Here is a 15,842-nt window from a genome sequence, read left to right as displayed (position 1 = left end):
ATATATCAAAATAAATGGGAATGAGCTTCCATATACAATCTAGAAGATTCCATACAACACCCTAAAAATCATAGTGAACCTCCATGCAAAAAGACTGAAAATTTCCCAAAGCACCACCACACAGCCATAACTCATGAATTAGGTTTGCAGAGTCTAATACCCCAGTGCAGAATATTGCAATGTGAAATGTACACATGCACAGCCTTGAAATGTATTAAATATAACAATAATAAATTAATTACTTTTCTTAAAGACAACTTTCTTCTAAGGTCAAAAAGTTTATTACATGTATGATATGTTATGAAGTTCAATATTGATATACATGTACCACATTGCAAAATATCTCATTGAGTACCTTTCCCCTTGTGTCAAAAATAATATTGATAAAAAAAAAATTAAATCTAAAAAGATTAATATTTCCCATTCCATATAATATACAATTCCCTTTATTACCAATATGCAATTTGCTGCAACACATTCAAGGAAGACAACTCTTGATGCTACATGTATGTTATAAAATATCCCATTTTGATGCATGAAAGAAATCAATCCTTGAAGTGGTTACTTCTTTATTAAGAAATACATTTAAGAGTAATCATCAGTCACAAATATAAAACAAAATAAATTTATTAACCCAAAATCACACTAGTGCACATAACAATGTATTCTTTTTAAATATTATACATGTATCAGTTTTTAATTAGTAAACTGCAGTATGAGTACATGTTCCACAGTGCAAAATCTTGTTCAAATATTTATAATAGTAGTGAGTTCCAAACATAGGATAGTCTCGATACAGATTCTCTAATGCAGATTCCAGCACATCCATTTATGGGTCAAGTCCTATTTCCATCAAAGGGCATGCAAATTTTCTGAAAAATCAATGCAATTGTAAGTAAACCCAGATCAAATGAAATTAAATGATACATGCATTTTACAATGTAAATACTATTTCAAAGGAACAGCAAATTTCATACAAGTCAATACTAGAAAATTGAAAAAAGATCAGTACCATGATACCACTTTAAGGACAATTTCTACAAATGCAAGAAATGATTTATGCCAAAACAATAAATATCATAATGTCATTAATTCAAACAATTCCCCAAGACCCGCATGACACGGCAGACATTGTTTTTTCTTTAAATATCTAATAAATGTAAAAGCTAGGTTTTTAATCAATGGTCAGTGCAGTACTTTTCATAATATAAGTTGAATTTCCTCATAGATCTAGTTTGTCATGAGAGTTTCTGCCCTTACTATTGGTATGATTGCACCAATATCCAAAAATGACAATATACAGATAAAGATTACAATATGAAATGTTAAAAGTTTTAAAGTACATGTATTATTAACACATATATATAATTCCAGGTGCAATTATACCAATTTTCATGTACATCAGGTAACTCATGTTCCATGCATAATATTTTTATTACTACAGAAGATTTATTGTATTTGAAATGTTAATTGTTGTATTTACAGAGGAAGCAGTGTGAATACAAGGTTTCTAAGACTTATTGTCATTGGTACTGAGTATGCATGTGTTTTAGAGTTACCTAATGTGTTTTGTTTACCCTGCATATTTGAATAAAGTTTAAAATAAAAAGAGAAGTAATTTCCTTTTGGTAGTCCTGCAGGTTATACTGTGAAAAGCTGACTAAATGTGTAAAGGCTTTATTAACACACACCCCCCCCCCCCCCCCCCCCCCCCCCAAATAATAATGTCAATATACTGAAGATGTTATTAAAATTTAGAAGCTTCATACACTTTGACAACTAGTGACTTTAACTGTCCGGACATCATCAGTTGGGAAACAGTTAAAGTCAAAAGATGCCCAATGGCCACAATGCTCACCTGATCAAATAATGATTCATGAAGTTTCCAACTGATTCTACACCCACCCCATAAGAAAGTAATATGATGTATCATAGGAAATGAAGAAGACAAACTTTGATCAAAATCTTCATTTGAAATTTCTTGTAGTCTCCTACCTCTACTTTTATGTCTTTATTTCAACATTAGACCTTGCATGATGTGTTGTACCAAAATAATGGCCTATTTTCCTATGAATAGGAATACATCATTAATTTAATAATATTCAAGAATGATGGTGGTTAAATTGAATTCAAATAGTGTCTGTCAATATCAATATCAATGATATAATTCTAACATTACTGAAATCCCTTCCAAGTAATTATAATTACACTTACTGAAAAAATAAAGTAGTCATGATCTATCCCTGAATACATACTACAACTCGGCATGGCCAAGCTCAGTATGTACACCTGAAAAATAAAACAAAACATACAGCTCCCAATATTTAATCCCATATAAGTGCATTATCATTATTAGCACTCGTTATCTACAATTATTTATTCATTTGTACATTTGTTACATAGATTGAATCATGTTTACATTCCTTTACACCCCAGGGTTTTATCCAGCATTTAGATGTTACTACCCATTTTATATTTATGGGGAATTTTTGAGAATGCAGTCATGATCTTCCATGGGATGGGGGACATCCATGGAATATAATATCCACAGATTATTACAGCCATATAAATTGATTGATTGTACTCATTTTGTCTAAATTGTAAGAGTCTGACAATTACAGAAAATGACTTATAATATATAAAAATGATTTTTGTTGAAAATTCTAATACAATTATGTGAAGTTTTTACAAATGAAGGGGATTTTTTATCCGTGGAAGGGGAAATATGCATTTGTTGCCAAAGGGGAAAGGTACCTTTTACAGGTAGTAAAAACAATCTAGATAAATTCCTGCACCCTGTCTGGTAGAATATACAGAATATGATAGGATATAATAAATAATACAATAAATATATATAATTATATATACAACATATATTCAGTCACGCCTTGTTTGGTAAACTTTGCAAGCCATATTTTTTTGTCCTGAAAAAAGTAGAGACCTTTTTTTTATTATATACACTGTAGTATAGCTTTCAAAGTTTAATATGAAACAAGCACCTGTGAATAGAGTATCATAGATGAGAGAGAGAGAGAGAGAGAGAGAGAGAGAGAGAGAGAGAGAGAGAGAGAGAGAAAGAGAGAGAAAGAGAAAGAGAGAGAACATTACATATATATTACAGAATAGAAACAAATCGAGGTAGATTTTATTCCATATTACATTATTATATATTTTTTTCAACATCCATGTATCTAATTCAACGGTGCATCCCTCCCACTTCCAACATAACACTACCCGCCCCCTTCTGTATGTCTAACTACGTTGTACATGTCAAATGAATCAATATTATGTTGCTAAATAGTTTGGGGTTGGACAAGAAGGAGTAACACATATTCACTGTCCTGATTTATAGATTATAGAAAGCTTACTGGTATACTTACAAGGACGTTGAAAATAAGAGTGCAGCTCATCGCCATATTCATGTTTTGTGGCATTGACAATAACCCGATGACGTCATGAGTCAAACCCAAATATAACGATAATTTCAGTATAATGGGGTTTTGATACAAGTAAGAGATTAAATTTCGTATATTTTATTCTTTAAAGTAAATATGAATCTTTTTGATATAAAATTATGGAAGAAAAAATTCTTTTCATTCATCTGCTCCGTTTCGTTTGTTTTTGCCGCCATTGTGCACTTAGCATTCCGGATAAATACTATTTACGGATACGTTTCTTTCATTTTCTCCACTTCCGCGCGAGATCATGGGTTGTTTTCATCTGCCCGTGTACCACATTCATTTAGTAAGCTTCATAGTAAAGTTAGGATTTTTCTAACTTCAAGCCCGATTGATTGATTGATTAAATATTGTTTAAAGCTGTATGGTCCGAATTACAATATTTTTTTCCATCTCGTAAAACCGCTATTAAATCATCGCGCGTATGTAGTTATGAGACTGTACGGCATATCATAAATTATATCACCTGTTTTAACCCAAATAATTTGATTTTAAATCGATGTTTACAAATAACCGCGTCACTCTGCCATTTCAAGTGACAGTCACGTGACCAGTTCAAACTTTCAGATCATCGGTGGTCTTATCTGTGTAAAGCTGAGTATTTTGCCATAACAGTACCGTACCATAAGTTTAATAGAAATAAAAATATCAAATACCTCTTAGTAATTCGTTGTTTTACGCTCTTTCAGCCTTAAAACTAGACAGTTGCGTATGAGTTAATACATCATGTTGGGATTCCCCTGACGCGCGTGGGTCTATTTATAGACGTCTATTGTTAGATCTGCTATAAAGGCAAATCTAATTTATACATATTTGTAATTATGTGTTTGTAAATTCTTTATATAATTTACTTGTATTTATTCGACGTCACACGTCTTTACGCGACGTCGAACGTGCATGTCTATTGTGACGTAAAATAACAACTCAGAAAAACAACAATTTGATTTACTAGTTACCAGTAGTTTACAGTTGTAGTCGGCAGTGTAATAAGTTAGAGACACTATATTTTGAGAATCGTTTCATTACTACAGAAAATAAAGACATGTAAATATGGAACGCATATCTCTACATTCTAACATCGGACGAGCCGACGGCAACAATTCTCAAAATATGTCATGAATTCTCAGATCCGTGCAAGTTAAAGGTCAGGTGCTAATTATCAAATCGTTTGAAGAAAATTGTGACAATTTCCCGTGATATTATAAATATGAATTCCAAAGAAGATTCGAATACCAATTTTACGAAAGTACGGAGATTGAGAACAACACACCAGTCACAACTTACAAAATTATATAACGATATAGAGAAGAAGTTGGTGACTTACGATAATGTTGATATAGTGAAAACCTCAGCGAAGAAAGTACATGAACGATTTCATTCATTTCAAGAAGCACATCTACAATGTCTGGATAAGTGTTCCGACAGTCAGATGACTGAAACGCTTGAAAATAATTTTAACAGAGGCAAAAGGAACTACGAGGAGTTCTGTGAAAGAATATCACAATGGTTAAATCAAATTTCGGACATTGTTACTTTAAATGAACATCGCAGCGAGGTCGGAAGCTCTAAAAACAAATCCAGTGAAACCCGGGAAATCGATAATATGAGTTCCGTTTCCGCTACACCATCTGCGCGTTCGAGCCGCTCTCGATTTCGTGATGCCAGAGTTAAGCGCTTGAAAGCTGAACAACAGATCATAGCATTGGCTAGGAAACAGGAACTGGAACCTGCACGCAGAGAAATCGAAGACAAGGAGAAGATTATAGAACAACAAGCTGAACTTGAGATTGCGAGATTAGAGGAATCAGTCTGGCAGGAGGCGGTGATAGAAGACGAAGGTGAGACGCAAGAAGTGAGCGAATCAATGACGCACCAAAGAACCGAGGATCGCAGAGATGTGAGGTGTAGGCCGCCGTACGCAACGGAACCGGAAGTCGGAAACTCGATGCGTATGATGAACATGGTGACACAAACGGGTACTCAAGGGAGTTCTCATGACATCCAAGACCAAGGTAACCAAATGAAGGGGCCAAGCGTCAGCTCAACTACTATCGATGTCGCATTCAGTAGCTTAGCGTCCGTTCTTCAAGAATGATTCAACCTTCCGAAACCAGAAATACTTAGCTTCGATGGATCACCCATGAAATACACTAAGTTCATTAAGAACTTTGAAACGAACATTGAAAACAAGATAAATGACAATAGTACTAGGTTAAGTTATTTAATTCAGTACTGCAAAGGTGAGGCTAAATCTTCTATTGAAGATTGCGTTTTATTAGAACCTACAGAAGGTTACAAAAGGGCACGAGAAATATTGTACTCTCGTTATGGTCGATCGCATGTTATTGTTAGGTCTTACATAGACAAATTAGTATACGGAGACCAAATTAAGGCATCAGATGTAGAGGAGCTATCTAGGTTAGCTCTTGAAATGCAGAAGTGTGAAATAACTCTTTCTCAGTTAGGATTTAGGTCAGATATAGACAACTCTGATAATTTGAGACGGATTGTTAAGAGAATACCAATGCATTTGAGAACAAAATGGGTAGATATTGCACACTCGATCACTGAATCTGGTAGAGAGCCAGGTTTCTCTGACTTAGTTAAGTTTGTAGATGAGAAATCTAGGGTAGCAAATTCAATGTATGGTCTTGATCTCACGCGAGAAACTAAGTCACATGTAAAACCCAAGGACCCACTAAGTCACCATAGCCACGAGGTCAAGGGCAAAACAACTACACTAACCACGCTAAACAAGACGAGTCAGTGAAAAAAGAGCAAATTTGTGTTTGCTGTTCGGGTACATGCAAAGAGTTAGCAGTATGTAATAAATTCAAATCTTTGAATTTAGCAGAGAGGTCAAACCTTGTTAAGCAGAACAGTTTGTGTTTCAATTGTTTAAAAACGAAACATGTTGTAAAATCATGTAGAAAACCAAGTATGTGTTCCGTTCCAGAGTGTAAGGGTAAACATCATATGCTTTTACATAGGTGGGTTAGAACCAATGACCAAATGCCAAAAGTTCTTTCAATTGCACAACGAAAACAAATGTTAAGGTTAAAATGTGTTTAGGAATAGTTCCTATAAAAGTTTATGGTGAAAATGGAAAGACGTATTGTACATACGGACTTTTAGATGATGGAGCAGACAAAACGATGTGCGATGAGAGATTACTAGAAATTCTAAACCTCAAAGGCAGAACCGTAAACTTTGAAGTCTCAACGATGACATCATCTGGAAGCAGCATGTCGGGCAAAGAGTTAGACCTAGACGTGAGTTCTGTAAATGAAGACAGTAAAGTGTCCATACCTAAAGTGTGGACGGTTAAAAAAAACTTCCGATATCAACTAGGTCTGCTGCACCGCGATGTCAACTAGAAAAATACGATTATCTATCTGATATTGAAATACCAGAAATTGAAAATGATGATGTTATGCTCCTCATCGCATATTCCACTTGAAGTGCGAGCTGGAAGTAACGATCAACCCTATGCTGTTCGTTCTAGCCTGGGATGGGCTGTCCGAGGGCCAATGGAAGCCAATTCCGAGTCTAAAACTGCCACTGTTCACTATCAACGCGCCAAGGATGAGGTACTGCAACAGCAGCTGGAGCGTATGTGGACTACAGACTTTAACGAAGTGACGTCCAAGAAAAATTGTGCTTCTTCGTCACCAAGCTGTGCAGCATTTGCCATGAAAAGAACTGTCCAAGATAACGCGGATTTGTTCCAGCAGGAAGTTGGCAAGACAGTGGAAAGGAATTTTTATGTAGACGACTGTCTTAAATCCGTGTCTTCAGAAAAGGAAGCTATAGAATTAGCGACAGATCTTCAATCTTTGTTGAAAAAAGGAGGATTTCGACTTACGAAATGGATGAGCAATAAACGGGTTGTCTTGGACGCTATTCCAGAGGCAGAAAGATCGCCACAATTTGCCAACCTTTGTCCAAGTGACGTGTTACCAACAGACCGCGCACTTGGAGTCATATGGGACGTCAATAATGACAAGATCAAATTTAATGTGAAACTCGCCGATAAACCGGTAACAAGACGCGGTATATTGTCGATCGTTAGTTCCATTTATGATCCATTGGGATTGGTGTCTCCTATTATCTTCAAAGCAAAACGAATTGTCCAAGAACTGTGCAGACAAAAGTTTGGTTGGGACGATCCTATTCCGGAGACACTGAAAAGCGAATGGATTGATTGGACGGACAAACTGCCACACATTGAGGACATATACATTGACCGTTGTTACAAGCCCGAGTCCTTTGGTCAAATATGCAACGCACAACTACACATGTTCAGTGACGGATCTGAGAAAGGATATGGAGCATGTGCGTATATGCGACTCGTTGACGACAATGGGATTGTATCGCTTTCACTCGTGATGGGAAAGTCCAGGTTATCACCAATAAAACAATGCACAATTCCTCGATTAGAATTATCTGGCGCAGTAGTCGCTTGTCGACTATATGAACTAATTTCTAGAGAACTAGAAATTCCCATTGATCAGGTTACGTTCTGGACTGACTCCATGATAGTATTGGGATATATCAACAATACTTCGCGACGTTTTAAAACATTTGTAGGCAACAGACTAAGTGAGATCCACAACATTTCAAGACCAGAGCAATGGCGCTATGTGGATACAAATTCAAATCCAGCTGATATAGCATCAAGAGGAATGTATGTTCAGGACAAAACGAAAATCAACATGTGGTTGAATGGTCCAAACTTCCTTAAAGATGAATCTAAACATTGACCACAAATTCCATCTTTACCTGGACTGACTGAAAATGATACAGAGATCAAGAAAAACAGTCAAGTACACATTGTCACAGGGAACATGACATCAACAATAGACAATTTAATCCAACACTATTCTTGTATCAACAGACTACAGCGAGGGGTTGCCTGGATTCTTCGTTTTAAAGACTACTGTAAATACAAGTTTTTGAAGGCTGGATCACCAAGTAAAACTGGACCGTTGACTTCGTCGGAAATTGCAGATGCCACTCAAGTCATTCTTCAGCGCGTCCAATACGAAACTTTCAAAGCTGAGTTAGACCGTCTGAAAAATAATCAGCCTGTGAAGAAAAACAGTCGCTTAACAGCGCTTAACCCTGTTATCCAAGACGGGTTAATTATATACAAGGGCAGAGTAAGTGGTACGAGAAAACACCCTGTCATACTACCCGGCGAACACCACGTGACACAACTCATCATTCGTAATAATCACGAAACTTTGGGACATGTGGGTGTTCAGCAAGTACTTGCTACAATACGAATAAAGTATTGGATTTTAAAAGGGACAAGTACTGTAAAGAAAATACTGAGGTCGTGCATTCTGTGCAGACGTCAACATGGTTCGCTTGCATGTCAGCAGATGGCACCTTTATTGGAGGAACAAACGACAGCTGATAAACCATCATTTACGTTTGTTGGAGTCGATTATTTCGGACCGCTATTGGTAAAACAAGGTCGGTCGTGTGTCAAGAGATATGGTTGTCTATTTACGTGTTTGACTACTCGTGCTATCCATCTGGAAATTGCTCATAGTTTATCTACGGACTCTTTCTTATCCGCTTTCAGACGTTTTGTAAGTAGACGAGGAACACCGGAAAAGGTACATAGTGACAATGGAACTAATTTTGTTGCTGGAGATCACGATCTGCGGCGCTCTATTCAAGAATGGAATCATCAGAAGATCGCAGATCAAATGACACAAAGGGATGTTATTTGGGAGTTTAATCCACCTTACGCGAGTCATAGAGGAGGAGCTTGGGAAAGAATGATAAGATCATGTCGTACCATCCTAAATGCAGTTGCCGGAGAACAGCTTCTTACGGACGAAAAATTACTCACCCTGACGGCGGAAGTTGAGAGGATAATAAACGATAGACCAATAACAACTGTTAGCAACGATCCAAATGATCCACCAGCACTCACTCCTAGTATGTTGTTATTAATGAAAGACAACAAAAGTCTTCCTCCAGGAGTTTTCAATCCGCATGATATATATGCAAAACGATGGTGGAAGCAAGTTCAGTACTTAGCAGACGTATTCTGGAGGCGTTGGATCCAAGAATACTTACCCTCTCTTCAATTACGATCAAAATGGCAACGACCTAATCAGAACATGCAGAAAGGTGATGTCGTTCTGGTAGTTGATGAAAGCATACCTAGAGGACAATGGCCGTTAGGACGCATTATAGACGTCATTGTTGGAAGAGATGGACTTGTACACAGTTGTGTGGTCAAATATCGAAATTGAAATCTCATTAAACCAATAACCAAACTATGCCCCTTAGAATGTTCATAATGTATCAGATAATGTTACAGGTGTAGATCGACCTTTTGTACATTTATGAATTAGTATAGACTATTTACGTACAGGGTAATTATATATGATTATTGTATTTTACATGATTTATGAAATTTTTTGGAAAATTCCACGGTGGGGAGTGTTAGATCTGCTATAAAGGCAAATCTAATTTATATATATTTGTAATTACGTGTTTGTAAATTCTTTATATAATTTACTTGTATTTATTCGACGTCACACGTCTTTACGCGACGTCGAACGTGCATGTCTATTGTGACGTAAAATAACAACTCAGAAAAACAACAATTTGATTTACTAGTTACCAGTAGTTTACAGTTGTAGTCGGCAGTGTAATAAGTTAGAGACACTATATTTTGAGAATCGTTTCATTACTACAGAAAATAAAGACATGTAAATATGGAACGCATATCTCTACATTCTAACATCGGACGAGCCGACGGTAACATCTATTATGGGATGATTTATATATGTAGCCACGATATTTACTTTCTAAATAATATTGGCACTGTTTTCTTTTACATGCAGATGTTTTCAAGCATGTAGTTAAGGGAAAGGTAATAACTTTATAAAGTAATTAATCTGCTTTAAAGTAATTATGTACAAAAATGATACATGAACATCGGGTCATACAGCTTTAACGTCCCTCTCGAAAATATTTCACCCATATGGAGACGTCACCACTGCTAGTGAAGGGCTGCAAAATTTAGGCCTATGCTCGGCGCTTATGGCCATTGAGCAGGGAGGGATCTTTATCGTGCCACACCTGCTGTGACACGAGACCTCGGTTTTTGCGGTCTCATCCGAAGGGTCGCCCCATTTAGTCGCATCTTACGACAAGCAAGGAGTACTGAGGACCGATTCTAACCCGGATCCCCACGGGAATCCCTAAATCTTACGACAATCAATGAAAGTGTTTTAAAGCTATTTGAAGTTGTAAACTGTTTTTCAAAAACCAACCTGTAATATTTCTTGAAATGGTAATTTAGTAATGCAAATAATGAATGAAACATGTTTGCAGAGATAGGAATTTTAGACACCATATTTCCAATATGCGTGTTTTCAAAGTTTTTAACCTAGAGGGGGTCATTGGGCTTTTAAATTATCCGATACCCTACCTACTCCTTATGTCAAATGATTGCTATAGTGTAAAGGTATTGAAATGTTTAAAAAATCTGTAGGTGTTTAAAAACACAATTTTCCGGATATGGTAGGATATGTCAAAATTTGACTACTATACGTGCATTTTCATAACTTTGAAACAAAGAGCATGTTTCAGTAGATGGAAAATTATTGAATATTGAAAACAGTCAAATACAATACATTTTCTTTAATTCATATGAAAGAAACATATTTTTATCGTTTAGATAAAGACAGTGCCTTAAAATCTATGTACATGTATGTTAACACTGCGTGTTTTAAAGTGATGTGTTCTATTTTTAGAAGCAGCTGTACTCTGGAAAAGGCCGCTAAACATATTTTTGTCATGAATATCATAAACATACATCCTCGACAAAATATATGCAAATTATGATAGAAATATGTCGGTTTTTCAATGTGATATGGTGAATTACCTTAAGTATAGGTCTAAATGAACGAATGGAATATTTTTCTTTCCTTTCCACTAAATTATCCGTGAAAACTTTATGAAAAGGAAAAAGGTTAAAATGCCCATTTTCACACACGTCTAATTGTTCACTCAGTTTTATTTTACGGTATTCCGGTACTTCAATGTATTGTTTATGTACACGAATTATGGCTGTATGAATTGTTCCTGTCTTTTAACGGTTTTTTTCTTGTTGCAGCTCAAAATATAACCTTGACTCCCCAGAGTCCTGCCATGGTCAGAAAGGGGCAGCCTTTAGTCCTGACATGTCAATCAAACCAGACTAGTGAATTATATACGTTCACTTATATCGACAGTGAGGGAAATACAATTCGTTATGCTTTAGGAGGAGGAGGATTCCAGTCATGTCAAAATATCACTAATGATGCATTTATAAAGTGTGATTTTGGAACTCCATGGAAATTCAAACTAACATTGCTAAATCCTGTTCATGATCAGGTCGTCTACTGTCATAGAAGTCGCGAGGGTCAAGATCTAAAGAACAGTAGTACCACCATCTTTGTACAAGGTACTAGTAAATCATAAGTACCTCTGATATGTCCAGGGGTCCGTGTTTGTTCAGCTCTCTATTTTGTATTGCTTATAGGAGTTATGAGATTAATCACTGTTCGTTATCTTCACATTTTCATACCTACATACAACACCATGTAGATCTGATAATAAAGATAGCGATCTTTATTGTTATTACGGATGAACATGTATCTTAATGAAAAACAAGAGGCCCATGGGCCTAGAATCGCTCTTCTGATACAGGCAAAAATTCTCACTAACCAAGATTCATCAATTAACAAAGTTTGATGATGTTAAGTCAAATAGTACTTGGAAATTTAAATGTAACTGTCCAAAAGTAGGTCACGGTGACCTAATTTTGGTCGACACACTGAAGACTCAAGATGCATCAACTAACAAGTCAAGTAGTATTCAAATATAGCCGTCAAATTCCAAAAGAAGGCCACAGTGACCTACTTTTTGGTCGACACACTCCAGACTCAAGATGCATTAACTGGCAACGTTTGATAATGGAAGTCAAATAGTATCTGAAATATTCAGATATAAACGTCAAATTCCAAAAGTAGGTCATCGTGACCTACTTTTTGGTCGACACACTCTGAAGACTCAAGACCCATCAACTGACAAAGTGTGATGATTGTAAGTCAAATAGTATCTGAAATATTCAAATATAGCCGTCAAAATTCTCTAAATAGTTTCAATATGGCAGTATAATGTCCTACATCAAATGCTGGAGTAATAACAATTATAATGATGTCCTTTATCTATATAGACACAATCTAATATAAACTAGTATATGAAGTTATGTTACATGCATACGCTATCTACATGCATACAACTGAAAACAAACATACAGGGTGAAAAACTAAGATGAGCAGATTTAAGTTTCCAATGATGGATGGTATTGTAAACATTCTGGCATATTATTCCATAACTGTGAACCGTACATTGTAAAATATCTTTTAGAATATTGTGTCGTTGCCATCTGGATATATAATGAATTACTTTGACTTACTCTGGTAGATATACTGTTAATTTCGTGAACATACTGAACAACATCTAAATAATCGGGAGTTCAACATGTAAAACTGTGAAAACAAAAAGGATAGTTACAGATACAAAATAGTCGGATATAGGCATCCATTGAAAATGTTGCATCATTTCTGTTGTAGGTGTATGAAACTTTCTATTTAAATCACCCTAGCACCTAACTTTTGAAGCTTAAATAATTTGAAAATACCGTGCTTGTTTTTCATATTAAGGATAAACACGTTGTCAGTCTGTCTGTGAACATTTTGGTTGTGATCAATGTAATGGGAAATTTCAAACACTTCATGATAACACTAAATCACGTTCTTCCGTTCACTTGGGCTGAGAGTTCTGAACATCTGTAGTATATCGTCTGTCTGTGTAGTTGCATGCTTATCTTTCTGTTAAACGGTTCCCAACAAGTTAAGCAGGACAATATGAAACCAACATTTTGATTTGGTCGTAAAATTGTGTCTACCTGTCCATCTGTCCAACGAGATGTTTGCTTAGACATTGTGTAGGATTCAATTGTTTCCATTCGCAATGATGTGTACACTGGATTGTCAATACATTACAATAACAAATACTGGTACATATAAGTACATGTAGTTGTTTCCAGTTAAATTTATTATAATCATTTGGTTTTGACAATCATATTGACGCAATATGATGCAGAACATTATACAAAATAAATAGTTTTTGTGAAAAATAATTTCGTATCCATCTGTTATGATAAGAAAAAAGTTGTATCAACAATTGATTTAAATGGGATTCTTTGGATTGAGAGTTATTTCCTGTAAAAACTAACTGGGTTTGTAGAATTTGCCTTTCCTCTGGTGTTGGACTCTCTTGACATACTACTATGATGAGGAATTATGATGAAAAGGTGAAGATAACGAATATTGATCGATTTCATAACTCTTATAAGGAATACAAAATTTAGAGTTGAGCACACATGAACCCCTGGACATACTTGAGGTGGTTAGGAGGAGTAAGCATCTCCCGTCGAACGGTCTTATGTAGAATGTCGTGGAATTACCGCTCGCAAAATCTAATTTGGAGCTCGGTATAAAGGATAAATTATCTCTTTAATTCAACTATAGATATTGTTCGTTATTTACATTTACAGTGTGTAGGGAATGGATGTCCACATCAATTATATTAAAAGGAACAGCAATGTAATTAAAGAGATCATTAATTTAATTGTGGATGTTGAATTCAAGATATCACTTATCAAATAATTGTACTTTCTTTCTCTATTAGACTGACTACGCACGCCAATGGAATTAATATCACATAGTTCCTATAGTCTATCATTTTCATTTGTGATATGGTAACTTCCTATATCTACTGTATATCACTAATAAAGAAAAACGGACTATAGAAACTTTTCACTATCAGGAGATAAACAAGTCCCTTGTGGGAGTCCTCATTTGAATGGAAAATTTAATGACTCTTTATTGTGAGATTTTCATACCTCGACGATAAGCAATTCAATATTATTAGAAATAGAGAGATAGTTTAAAAGTCAAATGAATTAGTTAAAGAAAACAACCCTATTATTAAAGTGCACATCAATTGCTAGAACCGATCGAAACTGAATGGAAATTTATAGACGTGAATTATAAAGGAATGTTGAGAGAGTCAATGAAGATGTCAATGGTACGAATTGTGCTCCTTTGTTAGCTGACCTGTTTTATATTCTTAAGGGACAGTTTTCCCAAAAGCTTCTACATGAGAAGAAAAAATATCTTGCTGTGGACTTCAACTCAACATTAAGATTTATCGACGACATGTTATCTATTAACAATAATCAGTTTCATTCATATCTCGATTCAATATGTCCCAATCAACTGGAGTTAAAAGTAACCACAGAGTTCTCCATATGTGCCTCGTACTTGGATATTTGATTGGAAATGGATATCATAGGCAAACTGACGACTCAACTTAATGACAAGCGTAATGATTTCACCTTCTCAATCGTTAACTTTCCATATTTCTGTAGCAATATGCCATTATCACCAAGAGCCAGAGCTACTGACAAAGAAGTTCAGGGATTTCAACTGTGTCGTTTAAAGTCAGCATTTCACAAATTCCAAGGTCGTTATAATGAACTAGATTGTCAGTTGAATATAACCTAACATTGGGTCAAATGCTGTCTAACGTGTTTTATACCGATTATTAGATCGTCTTTGGCACACTGATTATGACTACGGAATATTCTGTTTACTTGATCAAGACATGGGGTTCACGATGGGTGAGTCCGATTGACAGGGGATGCCTTACTCCTCCTAGGCACCTGATACCACCCCTGGTATGTCCATGAGTTTTTCTTTGCCAACTATTTATTTTCTAACCATTATAGGAGTTATAAGATTGATCACTGTTCGTTATCCTCAACTGCCAAATATCCAACCGAGCCGAATCGCAGCGGTGGTCAGTGAAATAGAATAATAACACTTATGGCATGTGGTTTGGATGAAAGATGCAAGTATAACAATATCAGCATGACACACTGTTCAACGAAATTCCTTTGGTAAAGTTTTGTATATCCCCTGAATAGGTCTAGAGGTGGTTAGCCCCATGTTTGTTTACATCAATTTGTTGTGCACCTTTACACGAGTTATCATCTCAAAAGTTTAGAAACTGACTACGCAGAACGATGCATGAAGGTGATCGACGCAGAAATCATATATTTCGGATAAAGACTTGGTTCTATATTATGTTTTTTATTGGGTAGGTACATACGCTCTACACACGCTATCCACAATTCAGGTAACTGTAATATAAAAAAGTAAATAAGATACAGTCAGTCATGTAGAACCTGTTTTGAAAGTCAGTTCACGGGTGGCGAGAACGAAAAAACAAAAATAG

The 15,842-nt window shown here is 35.8% G+C and overlaps 1 protein-coding gene across 1 annotated transcript in view; it reads left to right on the top strand.

Annotated features, from left to right (window-relative positions):
• Positions 1-15,842, top strand: part of LOC130046346 (hemicentin-1-like) — a 65,905-nt gene that overhangs the window by 7,698 nt on the left and 42,365 nt on the right. The window contains exon 2 of the mRNA XM_056153639.1: positions 11,608-11,937. Within this exon, the coding sequence (XP_056009614.1) occupies positions 11,608-11,937 (330 nt within the window). The remainder of the gene's footprint in view (positions 1-11,607; positions 11,938-15,842) is intronic.

Source organism: Ostrea edulis, chromosome 2 (assembly GCF_947568905.1).
Source record: "Ostrea edulis chromosome 2, xbOstEdul1.1, whole genome shotgun sequence".
NCBI classification, from domain to species: Eukaryota; Metazoa; Mollusca; class Bivalvia; order Ostreida; family Ostreidae; genus Ostrea; species Ostrea edulis.
The sequence above is the reverse complement of the archived record's forward strand: the minus strand, read 5'-3'. Positions and strand labels throughout refer to the sequence as shown.